This window comes from Corythoichthys intestinalis, chromosome 2 (genome assembly GCF_030265065.1).
Source record: "Corythoichthys intestinalis isolate RoL2023-P3 chromosome 2, ASM3026506v1, whole genome shotgun sequence".
Lineage (NCBI taxonomy): Eukaryota > Metazoa > Chordata > Actinopteri > Syngnathiformes > Syngnathidae > Corythoichthys > Corythoichthys intestinalis.
Genome location: NC_080396.1, coordinates 72,394,502 through 72,414,599, shown reverse-complemented (window position 1 = coordinate 72,414,599; position 20,098 = coordinate 72,394,502). Strand labels below are relative to the sequence as shown.

The following is a 20,098-nucleotide window of genomic DNA, read 5'->3' as shown; positions in this document are numbered from 1 at the left end:
TTTTTCTAAATAAAAACAAAAACCGAGGATCTTTATTTTTAAAAATGTTAACAATTATTTTTGTTACAGACGGAAAAATACTAAATATTTTCTTTCCATATATTTTTCTAGTTTTAAAAATATTTTTTCAGTTTTTTTTTTTTTTTTTTTTTTTTTTTAAACAATGCAGGGGAAAACTGTAAATATGATCTTTTTATTTTAATATTAAATTTATTTAATTTTAATATTAAATTTATTTTGAAAAATATTTGAAACTAATATGGGGGAATTAAATATTGTTTATTTAATCAATTTTAAAAGGATTTAAATTTCTACTTTTTAAATTTTATTTTAATTGAAATTTGAGTGATTTTTATTCATTAAAAATCTAGAGGATATTTGTAATTGTAAAAAATTAGAAAAAAAATATTTGAAGAAACAAAGTAAATATTGTCTTCGTTTATAATTGTGTATTTTTTTTTATTTTAAAAAACATTACTTTTAAAATGTTTAATTATAATATTTTTTAAAAACTTAACTTTGAAAAACAAGGAAAATGCTCTCTATTTCATTTTTAAAGCATTTTAAAAAATCAAATAAAAAAAAAGCTTGAAAAAAAACAGCAAATAAATATGATTCTATTTTAAAAGTACATTAACAAAATTCATAACAAAGAATAAAATAATAAAATATATCCGTTAAGATTATTTAAATTCTTGCTCAAACGAAAAACAGTCCATATTCTCATGCATTTTTCAATTTTTTCCATAAAACTGAAAGGGAAAAACAGTAAATATCGTTTGATTTTTTTTTTTTTAAAACCTTTACATTTTTTTGTTTATTTAAAAGAAAATACAGTACATATTCCATGATTCCCCTATGAGACAGAAAACAAGGTGATTTATATACTGTATGTTAACTTATTAATTAACATATTACACAAAAATAATCAAGTATTCGACTAACAAAATAATCATCTCATCAATTGGGCACAATCTGCTGGCACAACGTGCATTGCAGGAACAGCTCTATTTATAACAATAATGACAAAAGACAGGTAAAATGCCTATACAATTGCTTTGATATCGTTTTGACGTTATATACTGTATATCGTCACATCATACAGCACTGACATGACCACTAATGTTTTAGCACAATTGTCGAGGCCGGCTGTCCAATCCATTTCGACTGCGTCCACTCCCAGTGAAAATGGATTGGACGGCTAGCGTCGGCAAAGGCAGCCAAGAAGTTAAAAGCCTCTAAATGGACACACACACACACACAAACACACACAAAAAGAAACATGTTTATGTGTCGCGTTGTGACCTACTTCCGTGTGCAATGTGAGATAATCTCACAATAGAGTGTATATTAGCGCTGGGGGTTTGAAGGAGCATTAGCCACAGGCACCATTGTTGCTCACATGCTATTAAAAATCTACAAAAGCACTCTTAAGCAAGACAGGTGACCACTTACACACAAAAACTATTAAGTACTCTCACTTGTTCATTCTTGAAATGTATACATATGTGAGCCGGCAACACAAAACTAGTTGGAAGTTGCACAGAAAGGTTCGGAGATAAAAGGCAAAAATGGGTTGCAAATTGAAAAATTTAAACACTTATCAATTCAAAGTTCCGTTGAAGCAGTACTTCTCAATTATTTTCTGTTACGCCCCCTCCAGGAAGACGTAAATGTTTGCCCGCCCCCCCCCCCCCCCCAACTCTCTGCCGCCATTGTAAATAGTATCATTTGTCTATAAAATTATTACGTTGGGGCAAATAAATATTTAGTGAACCACTAATTGTGCAAGTTCTCCCACTTGAAATATTAGAGAGGCCTGTAATTGTCAACATGGGTAAACCTCAAGCATGAGAGACAGAATGTGGAAAAAAATAAAACTGAAAATCACAGTGTTTGATTTTCAAAGAATTTATTTGCAAATCATGGTGGAAAATAAGTACCGTAATTTTCGCACTATAAGGCGCACCTGACTATAAGCCACAACCCACCAAATGTGACACAAAAACGGCATTTGTTCATAGATAAGCCGCACTGGACTATAGGCCGCAGCTGTCTTCACTGTATTATGGGATATTTACATCATAAGGTATTAACCGGTAACACTTCATTAGACTGCGGCATCATACGACAGTCAGAAGACCAAATGAACCACCATGAAGCTTTGAACCAATTGGCTGCTAAGCTTCATTGCTTCAAGAAGTTTCATTTGGCCATCACTGCTCCCTTGGGGGAGACAGTCAATCTCTTCTGCAACCTCTTGTCAACACTGTTGTTGTCCAACATGCCTCCTAGTATGCATTGCAGCGCAACAGATGTAAATAACAATCAAAATTCATGTTCTGTGCTAATTATTTATTCAGTTATTGTTCCAGTTGTTTCATTATTGCTAGTTATGTTATTTGGTAACACTTTGACAGTGGCGCCATGAGACTGTCATTATGACATGACACTGTCATGGGCATTAATGAATGCTTATAACAGATGTCATTTAGTGTTATTCAGCAAAATATCTCACTTTTGAATGGATGTAAAAGATCCGAGCTGGACATAAATGGAGTCAGTAACATAATTTGCCAGATGACACTTAATGACATCTGTCATAAGCATTCAGTAATGCCCATGATAGTGTCATGTCATAATTATGACTGTCTTATGACAGTCTAATGACACTGCTGTCAAATAAAGTGTTACCAAATACCATAACAAGCAATTAATGAAATAACTGGAACAATAACTGAATAAATAATTAGCACAGAACATGAATTATGATTGTTATTTACATCTATAGTGCTGCAATGCATGCTGGGAGGCACGTGTTGCCTATTAACGCCCCCCCCCCCCCCCCCAAAAAAAAAAAAAATCAACAAATAAGCCACACTGGACTATAAGGCGCAGGAGTCAAAATGAAGGAAAAAAGTAGAGGCTTATAGTCCGAAAATTACAGTATTTGGTCAATACCAAAAGTTCATCTCAGTACTTTGTTATGTACCCTTTATTGGCAATATCGGGGGCCAAACGTTTTCTGTAACTCTTCACAAGCTTTTCACACACTGTTGCTGGTATTTTGGCCCATTACTTCATGCAGATTTCCTCTAGAGCAGTGATGCTTTGGGGCTGTCGTTGGGCAACATGGACTTTCAACTCCCTCCACAGATTTTCTATGGGGTTGAGATCTGGAGACTGGCTAGGCCACTCCAGGACCTTGAAATGCTTCTTACGAAACCACTCCTTTGTTGCCCTGGCTGTGTGTTTGGGATCATTGTCATGCTGAAAGACCCAGCCACGTCTCATCTTCAATGCCCTTGCTGGTGGAAGGAGATTTTCACTCAAAATCTCTCGATACTTTGCCCCATTCATTCTTTCCTTTACACAGATCAGTCGTCCTGGTCACTTTGCAGAAAAACAGCCCGAAAGCATGATGTTTCCACCGCCAATGCTTCACAGTGGGTATAGTGTTCTTCGGATGCAATTCAGTATTCTTTCTCCTCCAAACACAAGAACCTGTGTTTCTCCCAGTCCTCTTCTGGATCATCCAAATGCTCTCTAGCGAACTGCAGACGGGCCTGGACGTGGACTTTCTTCAGCAGGGGGACACATCTGGCAGTGCAGGGACTGAGTCCCTGGCGGCGCACTGTGTTACTGATAGTAGCCTTTGTTACTGTGGTCCCAGCTCTCTGTAGGTCATTCACTAGGTCCCCCCATATGGTTCTGGGATTTTTGCTCACCGTTCTTGTTATCATTTTGACGCCACGGGGCGAGATCTTGCATGGAGCCCCAGATCGAGGGAGATTATCAGTGGTCTTGTATGTCTTCCATTTTCTAATAATTGCTCCCACAGTTGATTTCTTTACACCAAGCATTTTACCTATTGTAGATTCAGTCTTCCCAGCCTGTTGCAGGTCTACAGTTTTGTCTCTGGTCCTTCGACAGCTCTTTGGTCTTGGCCATAGTGGAGTTTGGAGTGTGACTGACTGAGCTGGTGGACAGGTGTCTTTTTTATCTTGTATCTGGTATTGTCTCTTATACTGATAATGAGTTAAAACACGTGACATTAATACAGGTAACGAGTGGCGCCTCGTTAGACCTCGTTAGAAGAAGTTAGACCTCTTTGACAGAAATCTTGCTTGTTTGTAGGTGACCAAATACTTATTTTCCACTCTAATTTGGAAATAAAATCTTTAAAAATCACACAATGTGATTTTCTGTTTTTTTCCCACATTCTGTCACTCATGGTTGAGGTTTACCCATGTTGACAATTACAGGCCTCTCTAATATTTTCAAGTAGGAGAACTTGCACAATTGGTGGTTGACTAAATACTTATTTGCCCCACTATAAATGCACCTCTGCCTGACAATGTATTTTTTCAATTAAAGAAAAAAGTAACATAGATCAACTTACATTAAGTATAACTTTATTAATATCATTTTGCTCGTAACAGAAAAAACAAAGCGCATCAATTTGCCTGAAATGAAAAAAAAAAAGTCACATCCAAACTGTAAAAATACACTCAATATGAAGTCCATGCTCATTGTACATTTTTTTACATTTGAAACTGAAAAATAAATTTTATTAAAATCAATAATTAATAATAAATTCAAATTGATTAGCAACACTAACTCATGAGGACTAACTTCAAATCTGTTTCTGCGATTGTTTTTTTCCAATTCAGTCTGTGCTCTATAGCCCTGCCCAACTCTCGCCTCGATTTTGAAACCAAGCCTAAACCACAGAACACAGTAGATGGCCAAAGTCGGGTTGACTTGGCAGGCTCGTAAAATCGCTGTTTTGGCACAAATGTTAAAACCACAGGATCACGCCAAAATATGACGTTAATCCTACGAACAGCACTTCTGCACGGATTTGAAATTAAAATCTGAGGCTCACGCCATAAGATCGGCAAACGACTGCTGAAACAATCTGTCCAATGTGAAGTGACAAGCTGTTTTGCACACCTAACAGGCTGTTTGCCTTGTTATTGTGGTGCGCGTCGCAATAGATTTTCAAGCGCTGCCTGCCCGTGTGTGTTTGTGTGTGTTTGAGTTTAAAGAGTAGGAGATGCAATTTCTGAAGAGATTGCATGGCGATGCTATGCTTTCTCTCCCATGGCTCACTTCCTATAGATATTCAGTCACTTTCTCCTATTTTTGAGGAATATGCGGGTCACTTCCTTGTCAACTCCTTGGCTGCCATTGACAACAAGAGACTGTTTTGCTTCGTCTCACTGAGTACTTTAGCCTCACACTGCATATCAAAAGATGTGTTTGTCGTCTGTTACAAAACTAACATTAACCCTAATTATCACATCCATCACGTCAACTTGCTGCCATGCCATGTTCCTCGAGAAAATGCAAGGTCGCAATACTCGCAACCCCCAGGGACGAGAATGCGCGTACATTCTGGATGAGAAGTAGTAGTTCATAACTGTATATCACAGGGAACATTAACAGCACGCAGGGTGTGACATAGCTATGGTAGGTCTGATTCCCTTCGTTAACACCACACCTCAAGGTGTTGAAGCTATGATGAAAGGTGGTGGAAGACTTGAGAAAAGATGAGTGCCATAAAATGTCTATGGACACACTCCTGTATGCCTAACTGTGGCAGAAGTCTGGTTGTGAGTAGTGTTGTCTCTGGGGATGTAAGTAGTAAAAGTAAGTAGAAAGCTGTAAAAGTAGAAAAAAATCCCAAATTATGATTATATTGCCCTTGATAAACCATCTTTAATCATGTGTTTTTAAAATACACAGTGATCCTTCGTTTTTCGCGGTTAATAGGGACCAGAACTCGCCACGATAAGTGAAAAACCGCAAAGTGGTGAAGTAGCGAATATTTTTTTTGTGTGTGTGTTCAATGTATTTATTCAGATTTAGGATTGGAAAGAGATCCATCCAAGGCATGTTTTTCCCCCCAAATAAAAAAATGTATATTTTAATAAATGTTTTTAAGCACATCAAATGTAATAATTACGAAAAGTTTTAAACATGTTATTGTCCCACCAAATTATTGTTAAACAAGAATAAAGTATTGGTAACATGCTTGTCTTAATTAAATGCTTCATTGAGTGAGTCCACTCACTCCACTTGCCCCAGCAACTGTTTAACAAGGTAAACGATGATTGACGCATGCGGCGCGTTTAAAGTTCGTGACTGGCAAGATCCGAAACAGATCTGTCAACAACGTTAACTTTAAAAAGCAACTCCAGTGCACGGCCTGACGAATAAAGAGCATAGAGAGGAAGGGAGGGAGGGAGCAAGAGTGAGATTACGTGATCGGCTCGGGACAGCTAATCTGTATATACTTGTATTTTATATATTATACACTCACCGACCACTTTATTAAGTACACCTGTCCAACTGCTTGTTAACAATTTCTAATCAGCCAATCACATGGCGGCAACTCAGTGCATTTACGCATGTAGACATGGTTTAAGACAATCTCCTGCAGTTCAAACCGAGCATCAGTATCGGGAAGAAAGGTGATTTGAGTGACTTTGAACGTGGCATGGTTGTTGGTGCCAGAAGGGCTGGTCTGAGTATTTCAGAAACTGCTGATCTACTAGGATTTTCATGCACAACCATCTCTACAGTTTAAAGAGAATAGTCCGAAAAAGAAAAAATATCCAGTGAGCGGCAGTTCTGTGTGCGGAAATGCCTTGTTGATGCCAGAGGTCAGAGGAGAATGGCCAGACTGGTTCGAATGATAGAAAGGCAACAGTGACTCAAATAACCACCCGTTACAACCAAGGTAGGCAGAAGAGCATCTCTGAACGCACAGTACGTCGAACTTTGAGGCAGATGAGCTACAGCAGCAGAAGACCACGCCGGGTGCCACGCCTTTCAGCTAAAAACAGGAAACTGAGGCTACAATTTACACAAGCTAATCGAAATTGGACAATAGAAGATTGGAAAAACGTTGCCTGGTCCGATGAGTCGATTTCTGCTGCGACATTCCGATGGTAGGGTCAGAATTTGGCGTCAACAACATCTGAGGAATTCTTCCAGCACCTTGTTGAATCTATGCCTAAGAATTGAGGCAGTTCTGAAGGCAAAAGGGGGTCCAACCCGTTACTAGCATGGTGTACCTAATAAAGTGGCCGGTGAGTTATATGTACAACATATATTTTTTATTTATTTATTTATTATTATTATTTTTAAATCCGCGATGGACTGAGGGCGCGAAGCTTGAAGCGCGAAGTAGCGAGGGATCACAGTTTTATTTACTAATATAAAAAAAAGTCAATGTCACCGTGCACTCTGTTGTGTTAAGCCCCTTTCACACACATATTCCGGTAAATTGCTGTGTAAGGTGACGCGGGATTTACTCGCGTCATTGCTTTCACACATAGAGAGACATCTCGGAAATGATGCGGGTTAAACACTTTCACAAACTTGTCCCATGTTGCTGAATCGGCGCTCTGTATGCAGGGAGGGCTGCTGGCCCGATTTTATAACCCAGACATTATGTCAGTTTTGGTCGGCATCTGCCGTCACATTCTGTTGGTCAGAATGTACCTGCAGCCAATTCAAGCTCATCAACACTGTATTTAGAGAGCATACGACAGGAGAAAAAAAGTCTTAAATAGCATATTATGTGAATTAGAATCATATTTTGAGACGATTCGAATACATACAACAATTTAGCAAAGCGCAGATGATGAGAAATTAGTCTTTTAATCTGCCGGTTAGCCACGCCTACCATTATAGGGCTCGAGCATCCCCAACAGGTGGATGACGTCAGCGGGAGACAGGGCTCATCGGTTTTACTACTCAGCCCATTGAGGGGGAATTATTCAGAACGAGGAAAACGTGACGAAGAGAGCCGCAAAATGTCATTGTTTCAGTCTCTCTACTCCAATATTTTTACAGGATATTCTTTTTATCCAAGTATTTTTCCCCAATAGTTAAATAAATGGCTTGAGAAGGACCACTCAGACTGTCGAGGGGGAACTATTCACAACGAGGAAAACGCGACGAAGAGAGCTGCAAAATGTCATTGTTTCTGTCTCTTTACTTCAATATTTTTACAGGATATTCTTTTTATCCAGGTATTTTCCCCAATTGCTAAATAAATGGCATGGTCATGACAAATAACAGTCTTGTGCTAAATGGAATATGAAATAATAAAAATGCACTTATTCAGGACGACATGGCAAAATTACTCCATAATGGTCAAAACTGTCGACTTCACCAACAGCTGTCGCACCTCCCGAACGATATTTTATGACACCTAAATCGGACATATGTCATTTCCCTTCACCGGCTTCGGAGAATGTAAACAAACCAAGAGGCGTGACAGCTAGCTGACATGCTAACCCGAACCAAGTGATGTTTCAAAGTCTACCAAGCGGAAAATCACACATAACTAGCCCGGATTATTTGACATGATGACTGGGTTGTCGATTGTCTTCGCGGATCGGCAACCCGCCCGGCGGAGAGCAATTTACAGTTCGTTCCCCGGAGGAGGGCGGCTGCAGTTGTTGTTCAGCTAACGTGCAGCTAATGTGCTTGAGGAGAGCTTTTAATATGCCTATCAATGGTCAAACGTAAGTAGTCCTTTATTTAAAGAAAGTTTGTAGTGTTTACTTTGTTATCGCTGTTTTTTTACTTCACAGTGGGTATGAGATGCTTTTCAGCATGCGCATCTTTCGTGGCACGCCAGACCCACTTAGAGTGTTTGTTGTCAAAAAGCTCTATCTGGGTCTCACACAAAAATACACGCGGTCCCAGGCTTCAACTGGGACCATGTGCTTTGGTCAGATGAGACCATGATTGAACTTTGAAGTATGGGGGTGGGTCAGTGATGCTGTGGGGCTGTTTCGCTTCCAAAGGCCCTGGGAACCTTATTAGGGTACATGGCATCATGAATGCTTTGAAATACCAGGACATTTTAAATCAAAATCTGTTGCCCTCTGCCCGAAAGCTGAAGATGGGTCGTCACTGGGTCTTTCAGCAAGACAATGACCCTAAACATATGGCCAAATCTACACAGAAATGGTTCACCAGACACAAAATCAAGCTCCTCCCATGGCCATCTCAGTCCCCAGACCTTCCTTGTTTTGTTGGCAAAACAAGGTCATATATATATATATATATATACATATACACATATATATATACATATACACATATACACACACATACACATATACACACACATATATATATACACATATATACACACATATATATACATATATATATACACATATTAGGCTCGAGCGTTTACGTCACAGCAGCACGGGATCATGCGAGATTTGCGACAACGCAACCATTGCGGAAGCATCACGGGACATTTAAACTTAGCGGCAACCAAAGATGGAAAAAAGTAAGGAATACTTGCCAGTTCGATACAGAGACAAACCACGGCGAAGGACAGATATGTGAGCAATTTTAAGGATGTGAACAATGTTGACCCTCACGAGCAAGCCGAACACAAATGGAATAAAGATGTCGACAAGCTTCCACCACTACGCGAAATGGACATCATGCTGTATTTAGTGTTTGGTATATGTTACTACACTCATCAGCAATTCCGAAACTACAAATCGCTACAAAGCTACGAACAGTTTTGCTGCGGATGGGTGCAGGATCTTCACTTTATGACCATAGCAAACGGCAACACCATCTTTCTAGCAAAGGTAGGCAATGTGTGTTTACATTAGTCTGTGACCACGGATGTACAAAACTTTTGCTGCATAAAATGTAGCCTGTGTACAAATTCTTTGCCACTCTCTCACGTCAAAATATTACAGCTTTTTCATTTAGCAACGACATGAATTATGTCTTATGAAGACAATGCACATGTATGCATGCTAGTTGTTTAGCTGTAGCAATAGCTAACAACAGGCCGACTTAGGGCGTAAAGTTACTGAAATTTGCGTAAACAAACGAAATTAACTTACCGGAGTGGAAGTGCATAGAGCAAACTCAGTGTGTAACTGGAGAATCAAACGTTATGCCCTTCCTTCTGATCGAGGCCACCCATGCCATTCTTCGACGTTTGGTAAGTTCAGATATGAGCTTTCCCTCGCCTTTTCTCCATGTAGGGATCCGGAAGAAACTCAATGGTGTTCCGTCGAGCTGTACATTCTCCTTTTTCTATTCGATCGGTTGTTGCAATTCTTTACCGCACAATAATTTCCAACCATTTTTAAAGAGCGACCTGTGTTGAAATGCCTCAGTTTATCTTCCACAATGGCGATAGCGGCGGAAACCTCGCGAGTGCCACGTCATACGCTCGAGCCTAATATACACACATATATATATATATACACATATATATACATATATATATATACACATATACATACATATATATATACATATATACATACATATATATATACATATATACATACATATATATATATATATATATACATATATACATACATATATGTATTAGGGCTGTCAAACGATTAAAATTTTTAATCGAGTTAATTACAGCTTAAAAATTAATTAATCGTAATTAATCGCAATTAATCGCAATTCAAACCATCTATAAAATATGCCATATTTTTCTGTAAATTATTGTTGGAATGGAAAGATAAGACAAGATGGATATATACATTCAACATACGGTACATAAGGACTGTATTTGTTTATTATAACAATAAATCAACAAGATGGCATTAACATTATTAACATTCTGTTAAAGTGATCCATGGATAGAAAGACTTGTAGTTCTTAAAAGATGAATATTAGTACAAGTTATAGAAATGTTATATTAAAACGCTTCTTAATGTTTTCGTTTTAATGAAATTTGTAAAATTTTCAATCAAAAAATAAACTAGTAGTCCTATTCTGTCCTCAATGTGTGTGAGTACACAAATTGACAGATAGCGAACATAAGTTCCAAAAAGAAATCAGACGGTGTGGCAAAGTTGCATGGGCTTTACTGAATTCATCTCTTTTTGACAGGAGCACGTTTCTTGTATTTTTGTAAAACTGAAAATACAGTGCCTTGCAAAAGTATTCGGCCCCCTTGAACCTTGCAACCTTTCGCCACATTTCAGGCTTCAAACATAAAGTGTTATGTGACCCCCTTTTGCCTTCAGAACTGCCTCAATTCTTCTGCCACATCCCAAAGATGCTCTATTGGATTGAGATCTGGTGACTGTGGAGGCCATTTGAGTACAGTGAACTTATTGTCATGTTCAAGAAACCAGTCTGAGATGATTCCAGCTTTATGACATGGCACATTACCCTGCTGAAAGTAGCCATCAGAAGTTGGGTACATTGTGGTCATAAAGGGATGGACATGGTCAGCAACAATACTCAGGTAGGCTGTGGCGTTCCAACAATGCTCAATTGGTACCAAGGGGCCCAAAGAGTGGCAAGAAAATATTCCCCACACCATTACACCACCACCACCAGCCTGAACCGTTGATACAAGGCAGGATGAATCCATGCTTTCATGTTGTTGACGCCAAATTCTGACCCTACCATCCAAATGTCGCAGCAGAAATCGAGACTCATCAGACCAGGCGACATTTTTCCAATCTTCTGTTGTCCAGTTTCGATGAGCTTTTTCAAATTGTAGCCTCAGTTTCCTGTTCTTAGCTGAAAGGAGTGGCACCCGGCGTGGTCTTTTGCTGCTGTACCCCATCTGCCTCAAAGTTTGACGTACTGTGCATTCAGAGATGCTCTTCTGCCTACCTTGGTTGTAACGGGTGGTTATTTGAGTCACTGTTGCCTTTCTATCATTTCGAACCAGTCTGGCCATTCTCCTCTGACCCCTGGCATCAACAAGGAATTTCCGCTCACAGAACTGCCGCTCACTGGATATCTTATTTTTTTTCGGACCATTCGCTGTGAACTCTAGAGATGGTTGTGCGTGAAAATCCTAGTAGATCAGCAGTTTCTGAAATACTCAGACCAGCCCTTCTGGCACCAACAAACACGCCACGTTCAAAGTCACTCAAATCACCTTTCTTCCCGATACTGATGCTCGGTTTGAACTGCAGGAGATTGTCTTAAACCATGTCTACATGCGTAAATGCACTGAGTTGCCGCCATGTGATTGGCTGATTAGAAATTGTTAACGAGCAGTTGGACAGGTGTACCTAATAAAGTGACCGGTGAGTGAGTGAGTGAGTACACACACACATATGTGTGTATATATATATATATACATAAAACAATGTAAAAATAGTCACCATTTTGTTAGGGCATACGTCACTACTTGGTAAATGGTGTTATACTTATATAGTGCTTTTCCACCTTTCAAGGCGCTCAAAGCGCTTTCCACTATCTCGCCATCCACCTACTGGTGACGCAGCACCAGAAGCAATGTGGGGTTCAGTATCTTGCTCAAGGACACTTAGACGAGTTCATCAGGGCGAAGAATCGAATTCACAGCCTCTGGGTTAGGGGACAACTACTCTACCACTGAGCCAAGCCACCTCACATACTTACACAATACTTGTAAGATTGCCAACGGCCTCGGGTTGACATATGGTAATATTGCATATTTGCAATAATTTATGAGACAATAAATTCATTGCATACTCAAATTTGTTATCACGACAGGCCTAGTGTGCTTAGTGCCCCCCCCCAAAAAAAATTAAGTCTTCACTTGTTCTTAGCAAGCAGAATATTAGTGAGGCTGGTCTAGAGCTGGCAATCCCCACAATTAGTGTTTATAGGATGAATTCTGAGGTATTGGTGGAGTAGCTTTGACGAAACGCAATTTTTATTCATTGCCATGTTGGGAGCTTGATTTCCTTGTTCACTCTCGCACAGAAAAACAGTCACCGCTGCTATTAAATGGTGGCTTCACTGGGGAAAAAAACAGAACGCACTTCATTTGAAAGTGCAGCCCGAGGCATCGAGTGAATGCTTCTTTGTCCACAAAGAGGACGTGCCTCAAACAGCAAGTAAGATGTCTTTATGCCTTAGTTATTGATGGTACTTTTGCATGTAGTGCAAAAGCTACAATCTATAATATTCCTTTAGCCTAACTATAACTGTTAGGGCTGCAGCTATCGATTATTTAGTAGCACTTGTTAGTTCGAATAATCGAGCAATCGGATGAGGAACACGAAAAATTTAAAATACCTGAGCTGAGCCTCAAACAATATGAAAAAAAAAAATAAAGGATCTGTCAACAATAGAACAATTGGCTAAATTACATAGCAAAAGCCCGCTAGCCTGAATGCTATAAAATCTTTTTTTTTTTTTTTTTTTTCCAATGCTCTCAACAAATGGTTCAGACACATATTCCCACAAAAAACGGCTAAATATACCTATACCTAAATTATGAATGTATTTAAAAAAACGTTAGCACAAACAAAAACTTGGCTTATGTTGGTCTTAACATGGAACAGCTGGATTCAGCCATGTGAAATAAGGCAGACTAGAGGGCAATGTATCCACCCAAATCAATAAAACTGAATGCAAACACTTTCAAAATAAACCATTACAACCCACTTTAAACGAATACTCAAAGCAGCAAAATGTAATTCGAATCTTTTTTTTCTAATCGAATACTCGAGTTAATCGATTAATCGTTGCAGCACTAATAATTATCAATTTTCCTAATGGCGTGTTCTCCAAAACCGTTTGACACATAAAAAACCGTTCATGCACAAAAATCACCAAAATTCTCATGCGAGGTGGGCTCTCTTTCGTTCAACACCCCATGATTGACCATATGCCGAAAAACGCGTTAATAGATAAATAAATAGGAGGTGACCCAAAGTACCCCAATTTAAATAGGAAGTGACCCAATATGAACAGGAAGCCAACATGATATGCCCCAAATTCAAATGGATGTGACCCGACATATAATAGTACAGGATGTCAGAGATGCCTCAAAATCAACAGGAAGTGACCCAATATACCGACCATTACAGCAAACCTGCGATCAAATAGGGAGTGACCCTGAAATGCCCCCAAATAAACCGGATATGACCCTAAAATGCCCCAAAATCAACAGGAAGTGACCCGATATACCAATCATTACAGCAGACCTACCATAGAACAGGAAGTGACCCTGAAATGCCCCAAAAGTCAACAGGAAGTGACCCCGAAATCTATCAATTTCAACAGGCCAATATGAGCAGGAAGCCAACATGAAATGCCCCAAAACCAACAAGACGTGACTTAATATACCAACCATAACATCAAGGCTGCCATCAAACAGGAAGTGACCCTCAAATGCCCCAAAATCAACATTAAATGACCCAATAGCTACAGGTAGTGACCCTGGAATGCCCCAAAATAAACAGGAAGTAACCCACTATACCAATCATTAAACCAGAGCTGCCATGGAATGGGAAGTGACCCTGAAATGCCCCAAAATCAACGAGAAGTGACCCAATATCTACAGGAAGTGACCCTGGATTATCTCAAAATCAACAGGAAGTGACCCTAGAATGTCCCAAATTTAACCGGAAGTAACCCAATGTGTAAAGTAAGTGAACCCGAAATGCCCCATAATCAGCAGGAAGTGACCCGATATCTACAGGAAGTCCAAAATACCTTAAAATCAACAGGAAGTGACACGATATACCAACCATCACAACAAAGCCACCATCGCAATAGCTTATTTCATTGCATTCATCCAATACATTTTTACATTTACTAAAATAAATTCAAACTTTTATGACACGGTCTCACCATTTTGGAGGCTTCGTTGGTTCGGTCATCATATGTTGACGCGGCGGTCGTCTCGATAGGAGGAGCCAAAACTGAGTCGCTGCTGCTTCTCACCAAAAGGGGCGTGTCTATGAGAAAAAAGGTAATTGATAGTTTAAACTTCCAGAAAACAATAATATTTTCAGAACAACTCTTTTGTAAACATACACAGGTCAAGCATAATGCAATTTGATTACTAACATCAGCAGGAACATCGTATAGCAACTTAAGTGAGCTGCTAGCTTTATTCTCATGTGTCCACATGATCTAAGAATAGGGTTGCCACCTTTCAGAAATAGAAATATGGGACGCGCCCCTCGCGCCCAAAGCCTTACGGGCGAAAAAAAGGGGCATCCCCAAAACTCCTAAAATGCATAGAAATGTATCTATTTTTGATGAGAAAACTGTATTGTGCACTATGTGGGCATGGCAGTTTCCTTGCAGCAGATTGTTTTTTTTTTTTTCTGCAGGTTAGTGAAAACGAAGTTGTGAATATCGTAATTAACATTTGTGTTGTCGGCACTGAATCCGGTCACGTGATCCATTGACAAGCTAAATCTCTTAAGGGAATGTTCCAGGAGAGCTACAATTCCAGCAGCTGACTCGTCTGCATTATCTATGAAGTCCAGCATTTTGTTGGTGAGCCCAGACTCTGGAGTGAAGTATTGGACAGCAAGGGGAAGCATCTTCCTGCTCAATTTATTCGAGGCATCGGTCTGTATGGAGAATGGGATTGGTGGCGTTAAGATCTTGAGCACATCACCCACTGCCTTTGGACCAAGGACTTGTTTCAACAGTGCCTCTTGCTTTGCTCTCCCCAAAGTCAGTTTCTTCACCATTTTGGAATCACATAAAAATCTTCTGATTGAGCCTGTGTCCACAGTCAGCACTATTGTAGCTCTGGCTGGCTACATTTTACTGTGTGGTATACCTGTGTCACCTCAGCTGCAGTAATTTAGAGGGTAGGAGTGGGATGTCAAATTCACTATCAATCAATCAATAGATAGTATATATCCGCAGTAGGACTATTTATTCAGTATTTATTTGCTGTTAATCTATTAGGAATGATTCCAATTGAGGAGCATTAGTTAGCGTAACAAAATATGATGTTCTTTATGGGTACATAAATTCATTCCATATTGATTGATAATAAATGCATGTTTCAAAAAAAAAAAAAAAAAAAAAATCAACATTCCTGAAAATAATCAACCATAGTAGCAACTGAAATAGCCAAGCTATGCTCCTATCGATGCAAGATGTATGAAGGTAAATATAAATATAGCCTATATGTTATCCATATACAAGAGCATAATAACATACCAAATCAAGCTCAGGGGATGTTTCAGGTAAAAATAATTGTGACGAAGGCTCTTCTGGGATCTTATATTCCATTTGTGGAGGTCCCCTGCAGCATGCTGTTTTACACTTCCGTGAGACGCTGCAAAAACTTTCCTGCCTGCCTTGCAGTTCGCTTTATAATCATCATCAGTGACTATCGAGCCACGGGTTCCCCTCTTCCCACTCCACTGTATGTTTTGGAAACGTTTCCCCTTTTGAGGATGAGGTGGGGTGTCCTGAGCTTCTGCTGTTGAAGAAGACATTTTTGTTTTGAAAACACACAGGGCGGTGCACTGAAAAGAGCGAGCGAGGTAACTAGGCAACGAACCCGGAAGTGGAGCACAGTGCAGGGCAGACAGCCGCGGGCAGGCAAATAACTATCTTGCCGTCTTTAATATCTCCTGCCCTTTTTGTTCATTATTGTTGGCTCAGTGGTCACTCATGAGCGCAGGAGGTGTTTGTTTGTGTGTGACAGATGTGCATGGGCTGGGCGCACCGCCGCCCGCCACTCCCCGCCACCGGAGCCGCGGGTCACGCGGGGTCGCCCTATGGGACAATTGTGAAATACGGAATAAACTGCGTTCCGTATTGGTTCAATACAGAACGCAACTTTTAATTCCCAATTACAGAACGATTCCGTATTTCAAGGGATGGGTGGCAAGCCTATCTAAGAACAACAAGTAAAACAAGCACATAAGAATGGAGGCAGTGCCCTCTATAAGACACTCGTAGCATAGCTATCATTACATCCCCTTTCCAAAGCTAAAGGTGCTGTATAACATACAGTGCCTTACAAAAGTATTCGGCCCCCTTGAATCTTGCAGCCTTTCGCCACATTTCAGGCTTCAAACATAAAGATATGAAATTTAATTTTTTTGTCATGAATCAACAACAAGTGGGACACAATCGTGAAGTGGAACAACATTTATTGGATAATTTAAACTTTTTTAACAAATAAAAAACTAAAAAGTGGGGCGTTCAATATTATTCGGCCCCTTTACTTTCAGTGCAGCAAACTCACTCCAGAAGTTCAGTGAGGATCTCTGAATGATCCAATGTTGTCCTAAATGACCGATGATGATAAATAGAATCCACCTGTGTGTAATCAAGTCTCCGTATAAATGCACCTGCTCTGTGATAGTCTCAGGGTTCTGTTTAAAGTGCAGAGAGCATTATGAAAACCAAGGAACACACCAGGCAGGTCCGAGATACTGTTGTGGAGAAGTTTAAAGCTGGATTTGGATACAAAAAGATTTCCCAAGCTTTAAACATCTCAAGGAGCACTGTGCAAGCCATCATATTGAAATGGAAGGAGCATCAGACCACTGCAAATCTACCAAGACCAGGCCGCCCTTCCAAACTTTCTTCTCAAACAAGGAAAAAACTGATCAGAGATGCAGCCAAGAGGCCCATGATCACTCTGGATGAACTGCAGAGATCTACAGCTGAGGTGGGAGAGTCTGTCCATAGGACAACAATCAGTCTTACACTGCACAAATCTGGCCTTTATGGAAGAGTGGCAAGAAGAAAGCCATTTCTCAAAGATATCCATAAAAAGTCTCATTTAAAGTTTGCCACAAGCCACCTGGGAGACACACCAAACATGTGAAAGAAGGTGCTCTGGTCAGATGAAACCAAAATTGAACTTTTTGGCCACAATGCAAAACGATATGTTTGGCATATATGCAACACAGCTCATCACCCTGAACACACCATCCCCACTGTCAAACATGGTGGTGGTAGCATCATGGTTTGGGCCTGCTTTTCTTCAGCAGGGACAGGGAAGATGGTTAAAATTGACGGGAAGATGGATGCAGCCAAATACAGGAACATTCTGGAAGAAAACCTGTTGGTATCTGCACAAGACCTGAGACTGGGACGGAGATTTATCTTCCAACAGGACAATGATCCAAAACAAAGCCAAATCTACAATGGAATGGTTCAAAAATAAACGTATCCAGGTGTTAGAATGGCCAAGTCAAAGTCCAGACCTGAATCCAATCGAGAATCTGTGGAAAGAGCTGAAGACTGCTGTTCACAAACCCTCTCCACCCAACCTCACTGAGCTCGAGCTGTTTTGCAAGGAAGAATGGGCAAGAATGTCAGTCTCTCGATGTGCAAAACTGATAGAAACATACCGCAAGCGACTTGCAGCTGTAATTGGAGCAAAGGTGGCTACAAAGTATTAACGCAAGGGGGCCAAATAATATTGCACGCCCCACTTTTCAGTTTTTTTATTTGTTAAAAAAGTTTAAATTATCCAATAAATGTTGTTCCACTTCACGATTGTGTCCCACTTGTTGTTGATTCTTGACAAAAAAATTAAATTTCATATCTTTATGTTTGAAGCCTGAAATATGGCGAAAGGTTGCAAGATTCAAGGGGGCCGAATACTTTTGCAAGGCACTGTATGTAACGTGCTAATTCAAAATTCCAAATGGCCGTAAACTTTCAGTCTGTGCAATGAACAATTAGCAAATAGGCAGTTCAACATATTACGTGTTATTATGTTATACATACGTGTTATAAATTTCAAATCATCGCTGTCAACATGACAGTAACAAGAGGAACTATTGTTATTTGGGTTTGGGTTTCCTGAGGGACAGATATAGTTGACAGACACAGGAAGTCTGTGTTGTTACGTTTGTTATGGTCTGAGATGCGGAGCTGAAATAAACGTTGACTCAAAAGAGTTCAAGAAACTAAATTCTGTGATTTATGACGAGTGAAAAAAGCAGAATTTAACAGAGATGAAATCATTCGGCCGATCAGAGTGAAGTATTACCGAAACAAAATGGTGACGTCACGTACCGTAATGGTCAGCAACGGATCGCCACATACGTTTCTTCAACACAACATGGCCGTGCCAATAAAAAAAAAAAAAACGTTTTTTATATATGTATAATATATATATATTTCTGTTTCCATCCATGTACCCGTTTATAATGCGCACCATGATTTTACCAGTTGATTTTGGGGGGGGAAAAGTGTGTGTTATATTCGGGAAATTACGGTAATCTAAACTGTAAGTCCTGATAGGATTTTGAGTTTTTGCAGTGTTCAAAATAAATGTATTGAAACATATAACTTATAATATGGCGGAGATATTTGCATGCGTTCCTGAATGCACCGCATGACGTGCGAAGGTGAGGGAGGTGCGGGAGAGCGAGAAACATGCCTTCCTCTTATTGTTGTCCTTCTGGCAACTTCCTGTTGATTTTGGGTTACTTCCCATTGGTTTTGAGCACTTTGTTGATTTTGGGGCATTTTCAGGTAACTTCCTCTACATTTTGGGGAATTTTTAGATCACTTCTTCTACATTTGGAATCATTTCCTGTTGATTTTAGGGTATTTCTGGGTCACTTCTTGTTCATGCGGTCACTTTATATTGCTATTGAGGCATTTCAAGATGACTTTCTGTTGATTTTGGCGTCACTTCCTGTTCAATGGTCAAATTCTCTTGATTTGAAGGCATTGGGTTAGGGTTTAGATTAGGCTAAGATGTTTTTTGCAGGTCAAATTTGAAAATCAATTGGAGTGAATAGAAGTGTTTCTGTGGGGGTTGAATGTGAACTTGCATTCGCCCCCTCCCAATCCAAATGGATCGGACATCTAGTGCAGTCACTTGCACTGAAAGCTGAGCATTCACAGCCAGTCCTCCCAGTAAAAATGAATTAGATTCCATCGCTGTCATTGGCAGGCAATAAGTTAAGAAGCAGCTCCACCTCCCAAAAAATCTAATCTGGAGCTTTGTGCTTTGGTCTTTTAATACCCAGCCTGAAGGGAGCTGCTGTGATATCAAATCCTCTAATCGGGGTGTGGTCAGAGTGAAGATAAAAGAAATATGGGAGCAGGTGCAAGACAAATGAAAGCAGGAGTAGTACACTTGGAAGATTGCGACTCAGAAGAGAAGTGACAAAAAAGGGAATACGGGCAAAATGCTCTGCTTTCCTGTGATCAATCTCTTTTTAGGGGGCAGTGACAGGGTCCTGATCCGACGTGGGCAGAATAAAGAGTGTCAAGGAGGAAAATAAGTCTGAATGGAAGAAACCACGTGTATCTGTGTGGATCTGATTTTTTTATTTTTATTTATTTATTTATTTATTTTTTTAAATAT

At 39.7% G+C, this 20,098-nt stretch overlaps 1 protein-coding gene across 1 annotated transcript in view; it reads right to left on the bottom strand.

The window, feature by feature from the left end:
* The window catches only part of pard3ba (par-3 family cell polarity regulator beta a), a 240,737-nt gene that overhangs the window by 172,364 nt on the left and 48,275 nt on the right, over positions 1–20,098 (bottom strand). Inside the window, exon 4 of the mRNA XM_057859972.1 lies at positions 14,626–14,732. Coding sequence (XP_057715955.1) covers positions 14,626–14,732 — 107 coding nt within the window. The remainder of the gene's footprint in view (positions 1–14,625; positions 14,733–20,098) is intronic.